At 49.0% G+C, this 22,525-nt stretch overlaps 1 protein-coding gene across 1 annotated transcript in view; it reads right to left on the bottom strand.

Moving 5' to 3' along the window:
* The window catches only part of LOC143216035 (Fanconi anemia group J protein homolog), a 59,176-nt gene that overhangs the window by 14,122 nt on the left and 22,529 nt on the right, over positions 1–22,525 (bottom strand). The window contains exon 4 of the mRNA XM_076438770.1: positions 1,533–1,571. Within this exon, the coding sequence (XP_076294885.1) occupies positions 1,533–1,571 (39 nt within the window). The remainder of the gene's footprint in view (positions 1–1,532; positions 1,572–22,525) is intronic.

Here is a 22,525-nt window from a genome sequence, read left to right as displayed (position 1 = left end):
ATCCATTTTGGAGCGATAGGGTCGAGATCGAAAACCGTTCTAGTCGAATCGAGGGCTGTCCGATTCGCAAAATACCCTTAGGACGTTTGATTCGTCATTATCAGTGCAATTAACGGCAGCTATTGCCGTCGTCGCTGTCGAAATGGAACGACAATCGAATCCGCGGCGTTGATACATGTTACACATTAACCGCGATATTAATACGACCGCCATTGTACCCGGCTTGAGTTTTCGGAGAACGCGTGTGCGGATCGTTTAATACTCTAATTTTACCGTACCGCTGTTTAATCGCGTCGGACTCGTCGTTCGGAGCGTTCTACTAAAAAGGTAATTGTTCAGATTGTTTTCCTATACATGTAACACCTATACTACGAATCTTTATGCATTTATAGCAAAATTTTAACAATTGAAAATTCTTGATGGTTTCTATTTCTTAAGATCGATGCAGACAATTTTTATTTTGAATCAAGATCCGCAATCTAGTAATAACATTTATGACTTACAGTACACACTAATAACTAGACTGCGGATCTTTATGTAAAATAAAAAAATGGTCGCATTGATCGCAAGACACAGGAGCCAAATGAAAATTTCATTCTTCCTTTAATTATCTTATTAAGGTGAAACTAGTACACTGGCGGCCTTAAATCTTTTTGATACCTCCACTGTTTTAAACTAAGTGCATAAAATCCGCAGTCTACTAATAAAATATTCGCGTGAGGTTATTCGCTTGAATTTGGCGTAACGTTTAAGATTTTTAGCGATTTGTCCAATGGGTCACGGCGCGAAAGAGTTTTGGAGGGTCGTCAAGGGTCGAACTCGCGAAGCTCGAAGGGAAATTAAGGGAAAGTCTTCTGGAAGGAGGGAAACCGAAACTATTTCCAAGGCAGCGGCGCGCAAGAAGTTCGGGAACGAGTTCTTCCTGCGAAATAATCGATGGCGGACCGAGGTTTCCCTTTTAAAGGGGGCCACGGGGCTCGGGAGCAGATGTTGCGAAATCGCGCGCTCCTATTAAATATAATAACCGCGGAGGGTTTTCATGCTCAAACGGATCGGAATATGTTACGTAATATCCGTTGAGCCGCTATCTGGCCAGCACAATAGAGGCAAAAACCTGGAAACTCGGAGTAATGCGGCTCTCGCATCCGCTCGGAACAAAACAAAACGGTTTCGGGGATTGGCTGTTGCCGGGATTTTCTATCACGGCTCTAATTAACCTACGGAGACGTCCTCGAAACTTCCTGAATTCGTTATGAAGGCTTCATTAACTACAAACTGGTCACGTCGTTCTCTCAGATTGCTTTCTTACTTTCTCCAAATGAAATCCTTCATTTACGATTCTCTCGAAATGAGACTTTGCTCGTACCAAGTATGTCACTTAAACGATCCAATATTAACACTTTCAGTGCCACGTGTACCAAAAATGGGAGACGTAATTAATGTCCATTTTTGTAAACGAATTTTTACATTAGTGCATTTCTATGAAGTATTTCGATTTGATTTTATTCATTTTATGGAGTTTATAGACTTACCATCCTCAGACTGTTTCGCGATCCGCTTCCGCACCTCCTCTGAAACAGACGGGAAATAGGAAACAATTAATCTGCAGTCTAATCTGAACTGGCCAGCTAGAAAACAGCACCGGTGGCGAAAAAAATTCGCAAATTACCAAATATTGCGAAACCTCGAAGCTCGCAGCGTGCTCACGGTCAGCGGCCGTTCCTCTAAAGTCCATATTTACGCACAGACGCGCAGTGGACTGGCAAATCCAGACTGACACGGTTCGCGAACGCCGGCGAAACACGCTCCGCGTCGATTTTCACGCGAATTTACGGGTTGCCGGCCGAGCTGCGCCCGATTCGCCACGAACCATTGGTCAAAACTATAGAAAAATCCACTGAAACTTCGAGCGTGTCCTACTGGCAGATCCTAGATCCTGATCTCGGTAATCTCGAGGTAGATCTCTAGTCTGAGGCTCGTTCGCGGACAAAGGGTGGAAAAAGTGTCGGAGGCTGTGTTTCTCGAACTCGTGACTTCTCCGGGATCGGAACGTCAGATTCGAGGCGAGATTAATCGTGAGTCAAAACTTTATAGGATCGTACTGGTAGCACCCTGTAGTCGGGGTAGCGGCGGAGGGGATGAAATGAAGAAAAGAGACAGAAGGAAATATATAAAAATGCCCGGGGCGGTCCGGAGCTGAAAGGCTCCGCCGCTAATGGGCATTATATTTTCGGTCTTGGAGAGCCTGGGCCCGGATTCATAGGGGATTATGGGCCTGTCAGCGGCCTAATAACTGGTCCCCGGTGGCCCGACCTCGCATCTGATACGGGAAACCGGGGCCCTTCGACAATGTGCGCATTAAATACTAATCGCAATGCGCGCACGAGTACGATCCGATCCGCACGCGCATTGTACTAGCGCGCGGGATCGTCAAAGGCCGCCGACAGCACGGACAGAGGAAAAAAGCCGACAGCAGAGAACACATAAGAGAAGGAATATACTGCTGCTAGCTGCTGCTCTAGCGCCCCATAACCTCGTGAGACTTCCTCGTCTTCTTCCGAGACGGATACGCCGAGGAACGACGCCCCGAGCACCGCCCTGCGCTACTCGAACCCCTTTTGTGCCCCCCGTTCCAAAGAGGAATCATCCCAGATTAATTCCCTTCTTTCTTCTTACTCCTCAGACCAGTTTCTTCGCGTTCCCGTTCGGAAAAAAACGAATTGTCGATCTGCGTTGAAAATTTAGTACTGTTGAGCGATTGGACATGATAATTCTGTGCTTGTCGCAACCATTAATATTGCATTGGCATGAATGTTGCTATTTGAGAAAGCAACCACAGCGTTCCTGATAAAAATAGCTGCTGCTGTTATTTTGGGAACCGTCTCGATCCCTGACTGGCGAGTATCGTCGAATGGCAGTATCTCTGAGAATCGGCCATTTTCCGTGACGTATCCAGGGGGTTGGTGGCTGGATGCCATCCACGCAAGGTCCTCGACGGTTTCGAGAAGGGGTTGCTCTGCTGTGGAAGATGGGTCTGCGCCGTCTGTGACGCGGAGGAAGCTCGGTGGCACGGAATTCCAGGCCCGTGGGGACGGCCGGCGAGATATCCTCGGATATTATCCCTCGGGAAGCCGTGTAATGAAACCGTTCCGGCACCCCCGTGGTATTATCCCCCGACGGCAATATAAGCCAAGGGGGTGGGATGGGGGGAGTGAGGAAGGGTAGAGGATGGTGAGCCGGCCACCAAGGATATAGGTGGCTGATACGTGGCGCAGCTGCACACCCACACCCCCTATCGTCGCTGATGCCGACGCCGACGCCGCCACGCCCCTCCTTTATGTCGCGACCCCTTACGACGCCGCGGATAAGTGGAGGCGAAAGATAGCCCGCGTCAGCGGGAACCCCCGAGCGTCATCGCGCCCGTCATTAACGAATCCGTGTAATTGCCTCAGCCCTCCAAGAATCGAGCAGCCGCCCGCCATTCTCGCAACCCTTTCACCGGCCGACAACGGAATAGCGAAGGGTTGCCGGGGGATGATTAGTCAGACCGGAGACACTTCGCCACCCCCCGTGCAGCAACGTCTGCCGGATTAATCTGCGCCCGGATGATCGAGCTTTTCTTTCCCTGTAATCCTTTGTCGTTTATTGACGGCGACGTTCACAGCGTCCGGCTCGAGCCCTGAACATTCTGACATGGGGAATGTTTAAAATGTGGTCCTCGGATAAAATTAATTCCTCGATCTCCAGAAAAATTATAACGAGAGACGGTAGGATAATACTTTACCGATTTTTGTGTTATACACTTCGAACCCGAAGAAATCGGCACGCGGCAACGAACAAAGCGTCTGGCCCGATGCGGAGTCTGGACCCGCGAGAAGAGAAAAACGTACACCGACGCTACAGAGGATGAAGAAGAAGAAGAAGAAGAGGAGGAGGACAGGGAGGAAGGGGGTAGGAGGAAGAAAAAAATCGTGCAGGACCGAGAGAGGCCGGAGACGGAGGAGGAAGAAGAAAACGAGAACGATATTCCGGCCGGCACGTGCACGCGGTTAAAAAGGTTCGCCGCAAGAGAAGTTTCGACGTGCCGGCGCGCGGGTTTCTAAAAGCGGAACCGGCTGTCGTGATACGGATCTGACCAATCATAAAAGCCGCATAATGGCCACTTATTCATCCATCCCGGCCGTGTGGAGCCGAACAAAGGCGGAAATTAGTCAGGTTCGGTATGCTTATTAATTGACTGACATTTCCGTCATATTATTGTACAATGAATCGAAAGCGGCTCTCTCTCGCAGAGCCCTCGAAAACCCCCGCGGCCGAGAGCCGCACTCCCCCCCTCTCTTTCATCCCCCGGGACCCCCATCTCGTCGTACTCCGAATGACGGATTGCTCCCGGGGGTTGCCATCGGCCTCTGGAACCGAATGGAACCCAATGCCACGTTTTTCGATGGCGACAGCCACGTCGAATCGCGATTGCCCAATCATAATGTTCCTACCAGTGCCGCAGATTTTCTAAAATTTAGTGGTGTTTTCGGTGATTTGCGAATTTGCATGTTAGGCGAATTGGTCGACGCTTTGATCATGATCTCGAGGACCTCGGCATAGTAATTTTCAGAATTAAATTTGTTAAATTATATTTTATTAAATTATTCGCGAACCCCGAACAGCGCAGAAATGTATACTCGCCTTTCCTTTTTGTAAAATGGCAGGAACAGGTTTCTTAAACGAAGCTCTCTCTCTCTCCCTAAATATTTTTCCGTCTCTGCGCGTTCTTGCAAGAAATTTCCACGGTTTCTGTCAGACTCCACTGAAATTCCAAGTAGATTTTCTCTCGAAAGTGCGAATGACTGACTGCAAAAAGGAGACAGGAATCACAGGATTCATATTTCCGGAGAACTCGGTAGAAGAACAATCACTTTAAGAAAATGTATTAAAAATGAAGAGTATAAATCTTGGTAAGGTAATAAGAAAAATAGTGTCACAATTGTACTTTATAAAACAGAAGAACTGTACTTTCATTAATCGTACAGTTTAACTTGAACAATTCTTATTTCGCATAAACATCCGCGAATATAATTTATTTCAGACAGTTTCTTTTTTCAGGTTTCCTTTTCAAACTAGAGCGAAGAATTATTTTCAGAACGTTGTCTAACATATTTTTGATGGGGAACATTACGGGGGGAAGGTAGTTTGGCTAAATTTCCTCGCTAGTTTCGTCCGAAGGAAATCATACAAGAAGGCGTCGTTTATTATCGGAAACGTTCCGGCATTATTTTCGCGAAGGCACGCGAAACAAATGCAGCAACAAAGAGCCGCGTAATCTCGAAAGGAAAACGGGAAATACTCATTGGCCGAAAGGCCAATCGAGCGACAACCACCATCCTCTCGAAGCAGCGGCATTTCAATGTTCCTCATCCGTTCGACAGTAATTTTCTCGTCGATGGAAAAAAGAGGGTGGGCCCTCTCTATTCGCGAGCCGAGCAGCTTCTTTTCGATTGACTCGAGATTACCGGAGAGAACGCAGATAGCAAAAAAAAACAAATAAAAAGAGGAGCTCCAGAGAGAGAGAGAGAGAGAGAGAGGGGGGGGGGGAGAGGGAGAGAGAGAGAAAGGAAGAGAGTGGATGCAAAACGAAATGGCGGAACGCTGCTAAATGGCGAAAAGGAGCGTTGAAATGGAGGCTCGTGAGCGACAGTCGAAAAACGCGATCGCTTTCGAAACGCGGATACGAAGGCCGAGGGGGATGAAGGACGAAGAACGATGAAGATGGAAGGGCTGTGCGCGTCTCAAGGGTGCTTCGCGCGATTCCATCGCGGAGGATTCGTCCTCGGCCGGCCTGAATACTATGGAGCATTCAGAGCCCTTTTTTCCACGATAATTACACGCGAAGCCACTAATTACGGCTTTGCATGCCGCGCATCCACCGACAGGAGGAAATGGAAGAAAGAAGGAGGGTCGGGCCGCGGAGGAGGACTCGAGGGGTTGGAGAACGAGAGCGAACGATCGGGGGTTGGAGATGGTCGAACTACGGAAAATGGGACGGAAATTAAAACGGTCGCCGGAGCCGCGGCGCTTTTCTTCGATTTTTCCGGGAAATCGATCCTCGACTGCTTCTTATTTTACCCAACATCGAGTCGAGTCGAGCCGAGCCGGGAAGAGCTGATCGAAGCGATTCCTCATTGGCCCAGCGACGAATCACGCGGAAACTGCGATGAGTCAGAATGATGCTAAAGCTAAGTCCACACTGAAGCAACGTCGACCAACTTTCGTCGACTTCTTTTTTTACCGAATAAAACGAACAACAAGAGGCGACGAGAGAAAAATTGAACTGGAAAGAGGAATGGAGGAAGTGTAGGCGTGGTTTCGTCGCTCCGAGATCACCGTGGGAGCCCTGATAGTGCTCCGTAGGGCAATCTGCACTCAGTGCTCTGTCTAAAGTGTGTATTATATTCGCTTCACTGTCTCTAACTGCTCGAAAGATTCAAGCGAATATTAAGGGTTAGTTTCCAGTGAGCCAGAGTAATATCCTCTTCGTCCAAAGCAGCCCCCAACGGATTATCATTTTTTAAACCGAGAGAGTCCAGTTCGAGGGATAGGTTTGGATAGGAACACCCGTTAGAAGGGGCCCCATGGTTCACAGCGTTAGCAAGTCGTCGAACCAATCTTGCGAAGGGTGCACGCAGCCCCCTCCCTCTCGCCCCCGGCACGCCCCGCCGCCTCAGTGGCCCCGAGGGGATTGAAATTAAAATGACAATGAGGGCAGATCCGAAGGGAGGCTAAAAATGCGTACCCTTGCGATCGTCCAATCAGCAACGGTTCCGTGGACGCCATGGCGACCCTTCACTCTCTTTCTCTCTCACCCTGCCTGTATCCCCCTTTTCCTTTTTCCCCTTTTTCTTTTCGCCTCCTCTTCTTTCAACCACCCTTCGCGCACGCACGTACAGAACGAGGAAGAAGGACAGCGACAAGCCCGGCCACGAAATGAAAACATTTAAAACGTCACTGATCTTCACAGGAAAGTTTTCAACCCCTTTCGCGACATCATTCGAGGGAGACGCGGCGCGAGGGAAACAAAATAGATGGAGACGACCCCCCGGATAGGGGTGCAGCCCACGATCGGAACGGACTGCATAATTGAGGGGACCCAGGGGGGAGAGGGAGGAGAGAACCGGGATCGAGGATCCTCGCGATTAATATTCTAATTACGGGAATCGGAATGAAAGTACCGCCAGGGGATGTTTCACCCTCCTCGCCCGACCGCTCTCCCCGTATCTCCCTCGAGGTCGTTACACGCGTTTTCTTCCTCTTCTTTTTTCCCCCCATGTCGAAAAGGGGTTGGAACGCGGCGATTCATCGATAGAATAATTAAAAACGTAATCGATAGCCGCGTCAATCGAATCTTTACTAACGTCGTGCGGCTCGTCAGATCGGGGCCACGAGTTGCCTTCTAGAGCACTGTTCTGGCTCATGGTTGCTGCAGACTTTCTACATAGAGTGGAGTAGATTGTAGTCTTCGAAACGAGTCGCAAAAATAATGTGGGAGACATTGACAAATTTTCAAGGAGTATTTGGGAATATTCTCCCGGCACGAGATGAGTGATAGACAGAGTGTGGAGTCTTACCTCTCACAGGATCTTATCGAAGCTAGCGGAGGAACAGGGGTGGCATCCGTTTCCGCGGGCGCGAGAAAAACGAGGAGGCGGGCGAGGTAAGGGGAGGGCAAGGAGAGAGAGTTCTCTACCGAAATGAGAGGAGCGAGGAGCCGTAGAGCGCGGTTCATCCCTCAGCCGACGGATTTTATTCGATTCGCGATGCGACAGCCGAGATAGCCGACACACCGCGGCGTTCATCCGGTCTTCCTCATCCCCTTCGGAGCTCTGTCTCTGAAAGCTTTTCCCTCCGGAGAAAGGGGACGGAGAAAGACACAGCCGGAGGGAGGAGGTGGCACGGCGACGGACAGGGAGAGAGAGAGAAAGCGGGTTGGAAATAGGAGAGAGAGACGGGAGTGGAAACGCGCGACCGGGTGAGAAAGAGATGGCGGAGAAGCAAAAGAAGCGATAGGGGATGGAAAGAGAAAAGAGCGAGAGAGGGTGGAAGCCGTGGGGGTGAAAGAAGGAGGACGGCTGATGCTCCATCATGGGGAATGAAAATCAGGGACCCCCCTAGGGGCTTGGAATTAAAATGGTTGTCACACGCAACCGGGGGTTGTGCTCTTCCTGCGGAAAACCTCGGCGAGAGAGGAGGCGGCATGAAAAGAACCCCTTTCCCTCCCGCCGTCCCAGCTCGTTCCTATCCTCCTTCGTACTTCCGCCACATTTTTTTCCCCTCATTACCTTATCTGCCTCTCCTTTCATACCTCTTTTTGTCTTCTGCGTTACATATTCCTGTTCGCCCGTACCCGCCACGAAACCGTGCTCTCTCGCTCTTGTTCCAACGACTGATCAAGACGACGTGTATCTCGAAATCAAACATCGAATATCGTTTTAAATAGCATCAGCAATACATCGTCTATCTCTTTGAAAACAATCGCTCTAGCCGACAGTAGTCGTCTACTTCATGACTAGACTGCGATTTAGACTGATTTTATGACAAAAATGTGTACATAATAGAATTTAAAGAAATCAGTGCTTTTGTCTCAGCTTGATAAGATAATTAACTGGAAGAAAGAAATTTTTATTTGGTTCCCGTGTCTTGCGATGAATGCGAACATTTTGTATTTTGAATGGAGATTCGCAGAGTATTTATGACATGGAACTTCTGATTTCACTCCACCTATTTCATAGAAATGGCCCACTGTGCAGCGCGGCCTTTCTTCGCCGGTCTAGGGGTTAATCCCCCTAAGCGAGACAGCGAACGGGGGTGTGGGTGTAGCAGCACGGGTGGAGTGGGCGAGACGCACGCGAAAATTGCAGGCTTTTGGCGCGGGAGGCTGCCTTTTTCCCGGGCGATATCTCGCTGCGCGCCGTCTTTTCTTCTCATTACCTCGGCGCTCGGCCACCCCCGGGTGGTAGTTCGCCGGCTTGTCACGGTAGCGGAGCGTCGTCATCCACCCCTGGCCTCACTGACTCATCGGGGGCGTCTAATAATGTCGCCAGCCAGGCGTTCCGTGTTCCACCCCCTGTGGCAGCCGACTCGCCACCCACCCTCTGCCTACTCTTGCGCGCACATAGCCGGGAGGAGTATAGCAGCAGCGGAGAGGAGAGGAGAGGAGAGAGGATAGCGTTGAAAGGAGGATGAGGAAGAGGGTGGAAGAAGAGGAGGGTAAAACAGGGTGAAACAGGGTGGAGGGTGGCGACGAACCGACGAGATAAAGCGGGGAAGACGGGAACGGAGAGAAAAACAGACGGGGGCGCGAGGAGCACAGTGGCGGGGGGAGGCCGAGGGACAGGTGAAAATGTGAGCGGAGAGAAAATACCGGGGGTTGACGGGGGTGGAAAGGACGAGGGACAGAGAAGGTCTGGGAGAAGGGAGAGAAGAGACTGCACCATCTCTGCCGCCAACAAAATGAGCCTCGCCGTGCTCGCTCTGCTCCAACCCCCTCGGCAGCCATCCAGCCCTCCTAAACCCACCCTCCTTCTCTCCTCCACAACCCTGCAACCGCGGGAAAAGCAGCGAGAAAACGATTCGCGCCGCTCGCTCGCAGGATCTCTCTGTCTACCGGGAAACTTTTCCACCGGGATGCAACTTGTCCTGCGATTGTTCTCCTTTCTTCCCCTCTACCGAAAACTCCATCTCTGTCTCTTGTTCTCTCCTTTTTTGTTCTTCGCTACAGCTATCAGTTGCTCCTAGGAGACTGGAGGCTGCTACCCACGGTCTCGTTTCCCGCGTTGTCTTTCTCTCCCTCTCGCTCTATCGTTTTTGTTACATTTTTTTCCGGTTGAAATTTGACTGATTTTCGAGGGCGCCGGATTTGCGGTTGCGTGTTGTTCGCCCGGCTAACGGGCTCGGCTCGGCGAAAACGAATGATACGGTTACCCTTTGTCGAGCTCGCTTTTCATCGGGTATCGTGCCGCGGTTGTTATGAAAATTCTGACAGCCGGAAAACGCGTGGGTCGACGACCATGCCCCGGGAAATGCACGTAATAAACCGTGCGAGGGATATGTTCCGCGACCTGTGAACCCTCCTAGAGAATCTCTCTCTTTCGTTTTCTGTCTAGATACTCCCTCAACGAAACCGGGACTGGAAGTCCTGGCAAGAAGGTTTCCCGAAGGACGAAGCGCGTCCAATCAGTCGCACAAGATTCTCCACTTTGTAACTGCCATGCAATTAGTAACTGTCCTCCACTAAATTCCCACTAGGTTATAATATATTCGGTTGGACAGCATGCAGTCCTGTCGTCTTAAAATCGCTGTTCGACGGCGGGGACGCGGGAAATAAAAGTAATAGGGGAACGTTTAATATTGCAACGTGCAAAGGGGAATAAACCGGGGCTTCCTGATATTGACAGCGGACGTTACCAACGCGGCAGCCAACCAACGGTGCACCGTTTCGCTTTTATGCTGCCGGTGACATGCTACCAGCGCGTAGGTGTACCGTGTGTTCCTGTGAAACCACCCTCTGCCGCGTTTATGCTTCGCGCGAGAAAGCGCCACGAACCGTAATAATTAACGAGCTATACTGGGAAAGGGATCCTCGAGCTGTCTTTCGCGATGCGTTTGCAAATTCAGTCGCGCTTCTCTAGAGTTCTGCACGCCTCACACTAGGACTTGCAAGAATCCGAAAGAAAATGGCGGATACTTCATCGAGCACTACAGGGACACAACTTTCGATAATTTCGGAAAAATCACCCCGCATTTTAATGATTTTATGCGAAGGAAGAAATTTATAAAAGACTATAAAGTTTAAGAATTAATGTTTTCCGGAGGATTATGAGCGTCTGCAAAACTACGAGTCGCCGATGATTGTGCCGTCGAAACACAGAATCGGCGAGTGAGTTCGAGAGAGTGTGGGTGTTTCGAGATTCGTGCGATTCCATCGAAAAACTTCGTGGGAGAGAGTGGAAAACGCGGGGACGAGAAACAATTTCGTTGACGGGGACACGGGTGCTCGGCGAACCACGAGCAAAGTTACTTTGATCGCTATCACCGAAATCGAACCGCTTTGTTCGACGTCACACGTGTCTACTACAGGATATTGCTACTTGATGACCGTGCGCGATCCCCGAGATTATATTTCGCGGGGCGAGAACGATGGAAAAGTCGAAATACAGTTCCGATCAAAAGTGGTGGGTCTTTCTTTTTGTTGCGAGAAGCTTCTTTAGGGTAATCGTGTTCTCGCGCGAGTTTCCCTTCGCGAATTTACCTAAATCGAAGAATCTTTATCTCGGTGTTCGTAGTTCCTTGCACGAAATTGCTCGGTACTCGTTTTAATTAATGAATATCCGCGTGTTCCGAAGGATACAGATAATTACTTGGATTTTACACTTCGTTAAATAAACGGGCAGCCGAGAGAGCGCGGCTTAATGAAAGTTCATTTATTTACGTTTTAATTATTCCGCGTTCCCTTCGCTGCTCCGAATAAACACACCCTTAAAAATCCGCCCTCTCGCCCCTGGAAAGAAGTTCATTATTTTATTTAGTATCTCGTTACGTTCGTTATCGCGCGGCATTGTAAAAATTAATTATCCTCGTAGCTACCGAGAGCGCGGCGGAATTAATTATTTTAAATCGTTACCCGATTACGGACGATTAAAAGCGAGAGAGAGAGAGAGAGAGAGAGCCATGAAAATTTCCTTCACTCTTATTTATCGTTACAGCCCACTACCTGCCCACTCACCTTCAAACACAGTTTCCAATTTCAATCCTTGCTCCTTTGTCTCGTCGCTCTAATAAAATCGCTTAGTCCGGCCGGAATTTCGTGAATTTCACCCTGTGAATTTTCGCGCCCTAATCGTTTATTACACCGTAGTCTCGACACGAAATGTTCCGTGGGATTCCCGAGAAAATCCCTTTTGTTTTCCGCAGTGGAAAAGTCTCAGTTACGTTTTCCACTGCGGCGCAAAAAGAGAAGCTCGCCAATCATGTTTCGCCATCATTCTTCTTCTGCGAGGATGATGTTCGTAGAAATATTATTGTGATTATCATTTCACAGATAATATTGTTGAAATTTCTTCAATACTTCTGATTGTTGACTGTATTAATTTTTAGTCAAATTGGGGATACTAGAAATACTGTTTAATGGATAGAAAAATTATTATTATTGTTTGTATTCTCAGTTGTCGGTTCCGACTTTCTGCCACGTTTTTAGTAATGTCGAAGATACTAGTTTCAGGGGGATGAAAAAAGGAAGGCGTAAAAATGATGGTTTTAGATTTTCGCGATCGCAATAATAGTCGAATAAAAAGTCTGTAGTTTCGTCGGTTTCGGTGGTTGCACCGTGAAAATATCGGCTTCCTCCATGAGAAATTGATGGTCTCGTTCTAATACTTGCGGCCGGGGGTGTGCCCGGCGCGGTTAATATTTGTTTCGGAATGGTTCGCGAAGTAACGAATGAATATTCATAGTAAAAGGCCCGGCTCTCGTGAAATTTTCGATTCTGAATTCCTTTACCATCGGAAGAATAGATTTCCATCGAGCGAAAGCCCTGAATCAATTCGCCCATTTTCCAGCAGCAGTGGCAACCGGCAAGCTCGTTTTCCCGCCGAGCGTAGCTACGATTTTTCCGATTCCGAACGAGCGGGTTTTCCATCGGGGAAGATACACGGTTGGTTAAAAATTAGACGCCGGCACCAACGTGTACGATTGGATCGAGGCTATGGAAATAAACCGACCGCCTCGGGGAATTTTGCGCGAATCGTTTAGTTACATTCGCCCTCCTTCTCTCTTCCCATCCACAACCTCCCTCTCCCATACTCTCTCTGCATTTTTCCATTTTTTAATTCCCCATAACTAGTCGACAAAATTGCACGCGACGATGGCTGCGGGCGATCGCGTTTGGACGACGCCGCGCGAGTAGAATTACGAATTTATTCGAGACCTAGACGCGAGCTCCAGCTTCGCCACATTTTTCTGCCAATTTTCCTTGACCAGCATACTCTTACATATTTTTTTAAACATTCTCCTTAATTCTTAACATCTTTGTGTTACTTCTCAATCTTTTTTATTTTTCCTGTAGAGAATGGAAGGGTGTACTGAAGAATTAAATATAAGAAATTGCAGGCACTGTTCCATCATCAGATCTGCTGCGGAAAACATGAGAAAGTATAATGACGCAATATTGTTGCGACAGCATCTGTAACACTGCTCAACGTAGTAGGTCCTGCAGAAAGAAACCGAGAATCAGCATCCCTGAAGGGTGAAGGGTAGACGATAGTCGTCGTCGTCGTCGTCGTCGTCGTCGTCGTCGTCGTCGTCGTTGAGAAGCCTATCTCAGGAACTAAACGTCGTCTGGTTCCCGGGGGTCGTTTAGCGCTAGCGAGCCATCGAGGCGTACAGATGAGGAGTACGAGAAGGTGGATGAAGCAGAGAAGCTAGAGTAAAAGGAGGAGGAGAAGGAGGAGGAGGGTTTATTGTGTCCTGTAGCTGCGTTTATTTCGCGAGCCTCTCCGGTAACTCGGTATCGAGTGCGTGGCGTAGCTCGTCGCAGCTGTGCGACCATCCTGGCCCCCTCAGATTGGATCACTCGGTAGATTATTTGGCTTTATGGTGCGGGGAATATACTATGCCAATATGACGTGGAGGGCTTGTTCACAGCGAGGGTGGTGGTAGCCATGGTAACGCCGGCACCCGTGAGTGTCGGCTCCAACGCCACCCGAGTCCCTCATCTCCCTCCTTCGTAGCCACCCCCGCTGGAGCCACCCCTCGCCCACGCCCGTGCCAGCCGACAGACTTTCTCTCTCTCACTCTCTGATACTCTCTCCACCCCCTGACTCTCTCTCTCTCTCGCTCTATTTCTCTCTTTTTCCCTCCGTATGCCACCCTCCTTCCGGCACCAGTCGACAGCCCCCTCTGGACCGTAGGGTGAAAGCCACCCCTAAACCTCGTCCTGTAACGGATCTCTATGTACACCGCTGTGCTGCTGCCTCCCTCGGTTACGTATATACACGTGCGCCTGTATTGTACGTTATGTGCGGCACCACGGGGGTGGCAGCAGAGAGCCTTTCCCCGTGCCAGTGTGTGCGTGCATCGATCAGCGTACGTGTGTGCACACGGTCGTTCCGACGTGTGTGCGAATCTCTCTCTCCACGCGCGGGTGTACAGGTGGGTGTACAGGCAGTCGGGGTGCCTCGCGATCAATATGGTGGACAGACGCACCGACACCCTCCACGGGAAGGCCAACTCGATTTACGAAATTCCGTCCTGCCCTGCTGCAACCACCCCCGCACCCGACGCCGACGCCGACGCTGCCTCAGTTTCAACCCCGTCTCTCTCTCTCTCTCCATCTCTCCTTCTATCGTTCTATCTTCCTCTCACCTCTCTCGTTTCGCCTTCTTTTTGCACGACGACCTCCTCCACTAGAGTACGAGCACCCCGCGTGGCCCTACGAGCCAGCTCACGTTTTCCGACGAAAATACCGCGACCTTAAGCGGTTAAGGGCTCGCCGGGGGCGGGATTACGCCACCGAAACACGCTGCGGTCCACGAAAATGAAAAATCGTCTGACCACCCGAGAACCAAGTTACCGGTCCCGCGGGAGATCTCGCGTTCACCGGAGTCCCGGAAATCTTACCGGGCGATTAGCAGTTGTTGATTCAAGGGATCAACCCCATTTATCTGGAACACCGTGTCCGAGTCGTAATCATTTCCAAAAGAATCTCGTGGATATGTTCATTATCGTGACTTTCTGACTTGACACTGACAACTTGGGAACAGAGGAATCAATCAACTGAAATAATACCAACAATTACTGTAATAAAGGAAGAATTTCTTTCTTTCATTTAATTCCCGATTGTTGACATCCAGATACGAAATTTCTTAAACATTCGAATTCCTTCCAGAACATCATCTCCTCCATTTTAACTTGATAATAATATCATATTAATATTGTTTCGAAATGTTTCAGCAGAAACGAACCCCTACGCATTTTGTCGCGCAACCGCTCGCAGAAGTTTCCCGTTTCCCGAGTACACTGGGGCGCAAGGAAACGTTATTTGTTCGTTCCCTGGGAGTAATTAACGCGGCGATGTTCATTGCGAATTCAGCAGATCGATGTACGTATATACATATATATCTGGCAGTTGCGCTGCAAAAAAATCACACAACTCTCGCTCGACGCTTTTCAATCCCGGAACGCTCTCTCGTCCCCCCTACGGCTCCCCACCCGGTATCCTTCATTACGCGAATAATCGACAACGAGCCAAGAATTTTGCACCACCCCTCTCTCTCTCATTCCACCCACTGCCACCCGCCGACACCCTCCGCACGCCCGACCGAATATACGCGTTTTCCGCGCAAATTGGATCGCGACGACTGCAGCGATAATTATACATATAGAGTTAAGCGCCGCGAACAGGCCACGCGCAATTAATTGAAACTTTTGTGATGAACCCGGTTCCCACGTTAACGCCTCGCTGCCGCCCCCCCCCCCGCCCTTCCGTGGAATACCGTTCGCGGAAAACGCCGCGGAAACTGTCTGCACAATGGTTTTCCGCCACAGAATTTTACTATGCTCAATATCCTAGAACCCTGGATTTTGTGTAGAACTTGTCGGAACAAAACGAGCATTTGCAAATGGAGGATTATTCCTAATTTCTCGCAAGTATAGAAGACATCTCAGAATTGGATTGAACTTATTCATGCTTCTGTTTCAAGTATAAACGTGGAAAGAATGATTAAGAAGAAAAATTAGAAAGATTCGAACAATTGGAAGATATTGAATATCACAAAATTATTAAAGAAACTTTCTACTTATGGAGGCAATTCTGCATGAAGATCCACAGTCTGCTTATAAAATTCGAGAATTGCAAGATCCGCGAGAATTACGAGATTGCGAGCATCCCCCGTGTAACGGTGGTAGCAGACGCTTAAAAATTACTATAAAATTCATACATATAGAAAACGGAATGATTACCTGGTACACTGAGACACAGTCTGGAAAACCGATCCGAAGAACCGAAAGATACTGCTTCCTCGAGAGGGAAAATTGAAGGTAGATACCTGGATCCGTTGAACGGGATCGAATTTGGTAAAGGTAGGGGTGCGATGAGAGTCCCGGAGGGGGATCGGTTTCCATAAAAAATTCGTCACGGTTTAATATAGTTGGACGCCGGGGTGGTAGCGTGGCGTTTGGTCTACCGGCGCGTGGTGGGGCTTGTCGGGCAATTAATAATGCTCCGACGGAATTATATCGGCGGCGGAGCAGGGCTCAGGTGTGCAAACAAGCCCGCGGCCGAAATTACCGAAAACTCTCGGTTGCACCGGGATTTAATCTCTCGCCTACGGCCGATTGCCTCTGCTCTCGCCGAGCGGCGCGCACCTTGTCGCCGTCGGCAACGCTCGTCGGCTAACCCCCACGGAAAGTATGCGAACCGCGGCAATGAAAACACGCGCGCACATATACAGAGGAAATAGGAAAAAAGCGAAAAACCCGAAGGGATCCACAGGAAATCTTGTATCTCGCCAGGAGAGCTTTTCCGAGAAACGATTCGCCGTTGGACCACTGTTTATTTGCGCTGCTAGTAACATGCGGACACTGCATGAAATATGAACGGGAATTGTTTATCTATTTGTGGCAAATGTGACTGAAAGCATTAGAATGCTGGGAAAATGATAGGCGAAGTTGTAGGCGGAAGAAAAAAATTATTATTTGACGCCCTTTTCTTTCAAACGAAAAACTCGGAACGTAAATGGGGAATATTAATTGCGGAGGTTGTGTGTGTGTTCAATAAATAAATGACACTACTTCACACAAAATCAACGACTCAAGGTACAACTTTCTTTCAATCTTCGTCGCCTTGTGCTTATTGCGTTGATAGAAAAACCGGGTTCTTGCAGAAAAGTTTGACACAGAAAAGAAGATACAGGTTGGGTTAGTGAGGGAGAAGCGGTAGAACTTCCCATCCGCAACATCCTTCATTTTTTGACGAGTGGGAGGAGCAACATGAGGCAAAAGAAGTGCGCCCTTCCAGTTCGCAAATGCGGTAACAGGATTTTATGAAAACTGATTCAGTCGCCTTCTTCTCATGGTCGCGCAGCGAGGTCTACATTTTCTGTTGGATTTCAATACTCGCACCCTCGCGACTCTTCCTGTCTGATTACAGACGAACTACTGAATCATTCTACTATTTTCCATTCAGAGAAAAATCTTCGAAGAATGTATATTCGTGTAAATTCGATTCGAACGTAGGCTAATGCCTTAAATGGGAAGAAGAACGCGTCGCGGCCATTTTGCAAACGTCGATCGTTCCGGCGATCCCGGTCAGAGAGGGTTTGAAAGAGTGTTGGCTAACCCCGTGTTCCCTCCCCTAAACCCGATCGCGGCGCGGCCATAAAGGAAGCGGTCGACGATTTATTTTACATTTTTTTTCATGTGTTTTATTGTCGCACGGTGTTCAGGCCTGAAGAGTGCTGAAAGCGGTTAGACGGTTGAAACCGGAGAAGCCGACGAAACACGCTTGCCCACTCGCCGCTGGCCGAACAATTCGAATTTTAAAGGGCCAACTGTCGCTCCCCGGCCTGACTTTGCTTGCAAAGGAAATCCGCCTGGGAGCCGGCGCGACCCGATGTCGTTCCGCCATTTTTTTTCATTGCGTTTACCCATTTCCAGCTCGATTTTTTACCATTACTAAACCTAGAAAGTAGCAAAGGATGCTCCAGTTGATGTTCAACTCTTCGTCTAAGAAACACTCCAACTCTTATCAGCACGTATTTACAGCAGATACTGTAAAACCATTTAGTGAATCATTCACTACGGATTGATCGTCCAAAACCCCGAACAAATAATAATAAAATACATTAAATACTGGCTTAACACTAGAATTACCAAGCACTAAACGCAATTCGCATACATTGCCTTATATTAATGACAAAATTGCATTTATATTTAGATTTCGTTTCAGTTTCGTTTAAATATGTACTTCAGTAGAGAAGAACATTTGTAATTTTAATATTTCTTGAAGAACAAATCAGGAACAAGTCATTTTGACTCATTCGGTAGTTATAGTGTTAAGGGGGTGTTGTCCTTCCCAACGATCTGAGAACACATACACTTGAGGAAAATGAAATAAAATTGATTTTTGGAGAACACACGCCCTCAACAGATAATTTAGCTCCAAGCACGTCTACCAGAACGCAATCAGTAAACCGAGAAGAAAATCCCGGTAGCAAAATGTCTGCAGCGTACATCTGTGAGCGAGCAGCAACCCCCTGTCAGCGGATGTCCAAGAGGGCCGCAAAGGATCGGCTGACAAAGCGTAATCTCGATTCGATCGAGACCGTGTAGGGTGCGCGATCGCGGCGCGCGATCTCGTTCTCGAGTTAGGGGGTGGTACGGTAGCTCGCTGGGGTAGAAAAATGGCGCGAAACAAAGGGGGAGGGCAGGGTGGAGTGGGTCGGGCGTCGATAGGATAGAAACGTTGGGACACTCGAAGGGCTCGTGACTCGGCGAACCAAAACATCCCATCTAGCCCTGGTACGGGGCCCTGTTGCCGGCAAACAAAGTTACCGGGCCGTTGCGGGTAGTGCACGCGTGCGGCCACTCTCCGTCCAGCTTTAAAACGTTCACGGTGTGCAATTAATTCCACACATGGAGATTCAATCGAGGGTGGAAAGGGACAGGCAGTTAATAGGCCGCCGAGTACACGCGCGTGTACATGCCGGTTTGACGGGGATGGCGGAACAAGGGGAAGGGGCGAATCGGGAGGCAAAACGGGGGAGGGAGTGAGGGCTACGAAGCTCCGGGAAACATAAGGGATCTGATAGGCTTCATAGAGTGCGGCGAGGCTTTGATTGGTCAGCCGGCGCGTGCACGCGCAACCATACACACGCTCAAACACGCTCAAACCACGCTGCTCGTACACCGATGCCATTGGCATTGCTAATTCCTAGCTTCGGGCTTAGCTATCCTCCGCGGGACCACTAGGTTCTACACGCATCTGGCCAACACGCTGCTATCCTCTCCTTATCGCGTTAGCTCCCCGGAGCCTGCCATTCGCATAAACAACCCGGTCGACATGGTCCACGATCGTGTTGCTTGCCCACGCTCATCGATAACGTCCAGTGGTCGCTCGACTGGAAACTCTCGTTCTTTTGCAACCCCCTCAACTGACAGAGGCTGCTGTCCTCGCGAGGAACGTTGTCAGATCAGCTTGGTGCTGCAGTAAATAGCGAAAGAACACATTTTCATTCAATTCCTGATACCTGTAATCAACTTTGAAAATGTTCATCAAATTGTCAACAAAAGCATCCCCTCTAACCAACTAGTCTAGAATCATGGAAAGGGGTTGTTTTACTGGAAGAAGAAGATCGAAGAATTCTAGTTTCAAGGAGGCTAGAGTGACAAACAGGGGAAGATCGATCTCGGCTGGACCCAGTTTCTCGAGTTTCTTTGAAGATGCAGCCGGGTTCAAATTACCGGTAGACGACGAGCGAGGATCGTCGGCGGGAATCTAGGTCCCCCGAGTCCGGGGAACAAGTGTTTGCCCCCCGAAACGTAGTCTGAATCGCCATGTTGGCGAAACGAGGCTCGTAGAGGCGGCTCGAGATCGCGGCGAGTTCGTTGGCGGAAACAACGGTCGTCCGTCATTCGCCGGGAGGGGGGGGGGGTTTGTTTGCGCCGGCTGTCCGCCCGCGGATACCAGAGCCCTATTATCGCGATGGCCTGCTTGTTTCCTTCGCGGGGGTCGCACACCGTCGAGAGGCAGAGTGAAAGAGACCCAGAGAAAGAGATGGAGGGAGAGAGAAGGAGGAGGAGGAAAAAAGCTCCGGAGAAAGAGGAGAGAGCCGGGTAGCTGGCTGCTTGTTAGCAGTAACTTGTTAGCCGAGCCACTCCACTAGAAACTAGGGAATAACGGGGAAGGAGGACTCTTCTTCGCCTGTTCCGCCGGCTTTCTAGAGCCTGCCAGGGCGGAAGTCGCGAGAAGAACGGAATCCTCCGGCTCTCTTCTACGGCCTCCACCCCTTCCGGCAGATTACAAGGGATCCTCTACTCGGGACACGGAACACAGTCTTTCTCGTTCCTACTTTCTATCGTCGTCTCTCTCCTGATCGAGGCTGGCCATTGTTTGAATGACCTCTACCCTCTTCTCCTCCGGTCGTAGCCCATCCCGTGGCCATTGTTGTCCTCCGATCGGCTCCTTCATCGAGCTTTCTTAAGCTTTCCCGGCGCTCTTGCCCCGGATCGATGCAAGATGAAAGGTCCGGCACGGCTCTACTCGAATCGTCCCAAAGTTTGTAAACCATAGCCAACTGTTATGGAGACCGGATCCACGGAGACCAGTTCTCTCGCCGTTCGTTCATTATCCGAACGATTGATCGACTCTTTTCACTCTCGCCGGCGGAGACTCAAATTAGTCCGGGAATCTTCTTCTCGCCTCCGATTTTTGCTGATTCCATGGGATTTTTATGGGAGAAGAGACTGCGGATACTAGTAGACTGTTCTACTAGAATGAACCTAACTTGACTGTAGATTTTGATGCAAAGTCTGGCGCATTAATTGTAAGGAACGGGAGCCAACTAAAAATTGTTTTCTCTCTTCAATAATTTTGATAAGCTAGTAATGTACTGACGTTCTTAAATTCTTTTAATTTCTTCAAATTTTTAGACTACGGAAACGAAACTGTCCGAATAGAAGTGTGAAATAATATTATGTAGTTTGAAAAGGCTGTGAGATGTTTCAATAGGAAACAAAAGCATCTGAAAGTTAGACACCGAGTGATGTCGGCATACAATATGCGAGCGAGGCCGCAAACTTCTGTCGGTGACTGTACACCACTTACGAGGCGAATATGGGCACCATGAGTGCAGAAGCCCCGCCGAGGGTTGACGATCAGGGTAAATATGGCCACTGTAATGGCGTCCACGCGACATTTTACTCTTTGACGCGCCGCGCCGCTCCGCTTTTACCATAGGGTCACCCTACTCGCCTTCTACTTTGTGAAACTGAGTCAGTAGATTGAATTTTTACCCTCTCTACCCACACCCGTCCGCCATATCGTCACGCCGTCGAACGGTGTGCTTTATTCCGCGAATGGATCCTTTGTATCTAATTTCGTTTCAGCTTCGAATCCATTTATAGAGCTATGAATAAATCCTGCGGCGAGATGCGAGAATGAACGCCACAATGCCGCGATCGAATTTGATTAAAAGCAAAAGGATGCGCGGCCGCGCGATCGATTCGTTGACGTTTCGCACGGATGCTCGATTCTCGACGAACGAAAACAAAAAATGAAACTCGGTTACGTTCGGGAAATTTTCATGATCAACCCCTCTTTCAACCCTTATGTACCCATTTTCCATTTCTTTAAATTTTATTGATATTTTTGTGGACAACTAGCAACAATTATTAATCGATTAATTTACACTCGAGGCATAAAAATACGCATTGACGCTGTAAAGTAATTTAAAATCCTGATTCTCGACATAAGGGTTAATCTGCCTCTCTCGATTTAAATTGCACCTACTCATGCTCACCATGAATGCATAATGACTCCACGAAATATAATAAAATATAATAAAGTTTCCCATTTCTTTCAATTTCACTAATATTTTTGTGGACAACTGGCAACAATTATTAATCAATTAATTTACACTATAAAGTCATGGAAAATCCTGATTCTCGTATAAGGGTTAACCTGCCTTCCCCGATTTAAATTGCACCTACTCATGTTCACCATGAATGCATAATAAATCCACGAAATACAATAAAATAGTACACGAGCAGCAAAACGAATTTTACGTTCGGCAAGAAGTATTCGCAATGGGATCGCGGTGATTGGCATGCATTTTTCCGCGATCTCGATGAGCGATGATCTCGAGGGAAGATTGGAGAGCCGGGGCTCCCTCGCGGCAGCATCAGTGAGAATCCTAAGGAGTGCTCGAAACCCCGTCGAGAAAACACGGCACTCTTGATCCCTTTATTAGCCGATAAACGTCGGCGAGGAGCCGCTGCGCCGGTGTCCCGATGGTTCGGTCCAATTAGAAAAAGACGAGGTCCGTTAGCAGATCTCGCCGCGATCGATCCCTGGCAAGCAACCCCTCGGTGGTCGTAGGATACACAGAACGGCCGCGCTGGTAACCTGTCCTCCGAAGGGTGCTCGTATCGGAACGAGGAGGGGGAGTTAGCCGGTGGAAGAAGAAGAAGAAGAAGAATCCTTCCAAGGAAGCTGGTACATCGAAGACGAGGGCCACTGTAGAGAAGAAGCGACAGAGAAACACCGAGAAAGACAGAGAAAGAAGACAGAAGGTCCTGCAGGATCGTCCGGGTCTCCTCGCCCCTCGCGGAAACGAAAACCTCGGGGAACGGACAAAGAACAAAAGGGGGACGAGGCTCGGTTCCATCATAAAGGAAGCACAAAAGTACATCTTTCTACAGAGAGAGAGAGAGAGAGAGAGAGAGAGAGAGAGAGAGAGAGAGAGAGAGAGAGAGAGAGAAG

This window comes from Lasioglossum baleicum, chromosome 14, assembly GCF_051020765.1.
Source record: "Lasioglossum baleicum chromosome 14, iyLasBale1, whole genome shotgun sequence".
NCBI lineage: Eukaryota > Metazoa > Arthropoda > Insecta > Hymenoptera > Halictidae > Lasioglossum > Lasioglossum baleicum.
The sequence above is the reverse complement of the archived record's forward strand: the minus strand, read 5'-3'. Positions and strand labels throughout refer to the sequence as shown.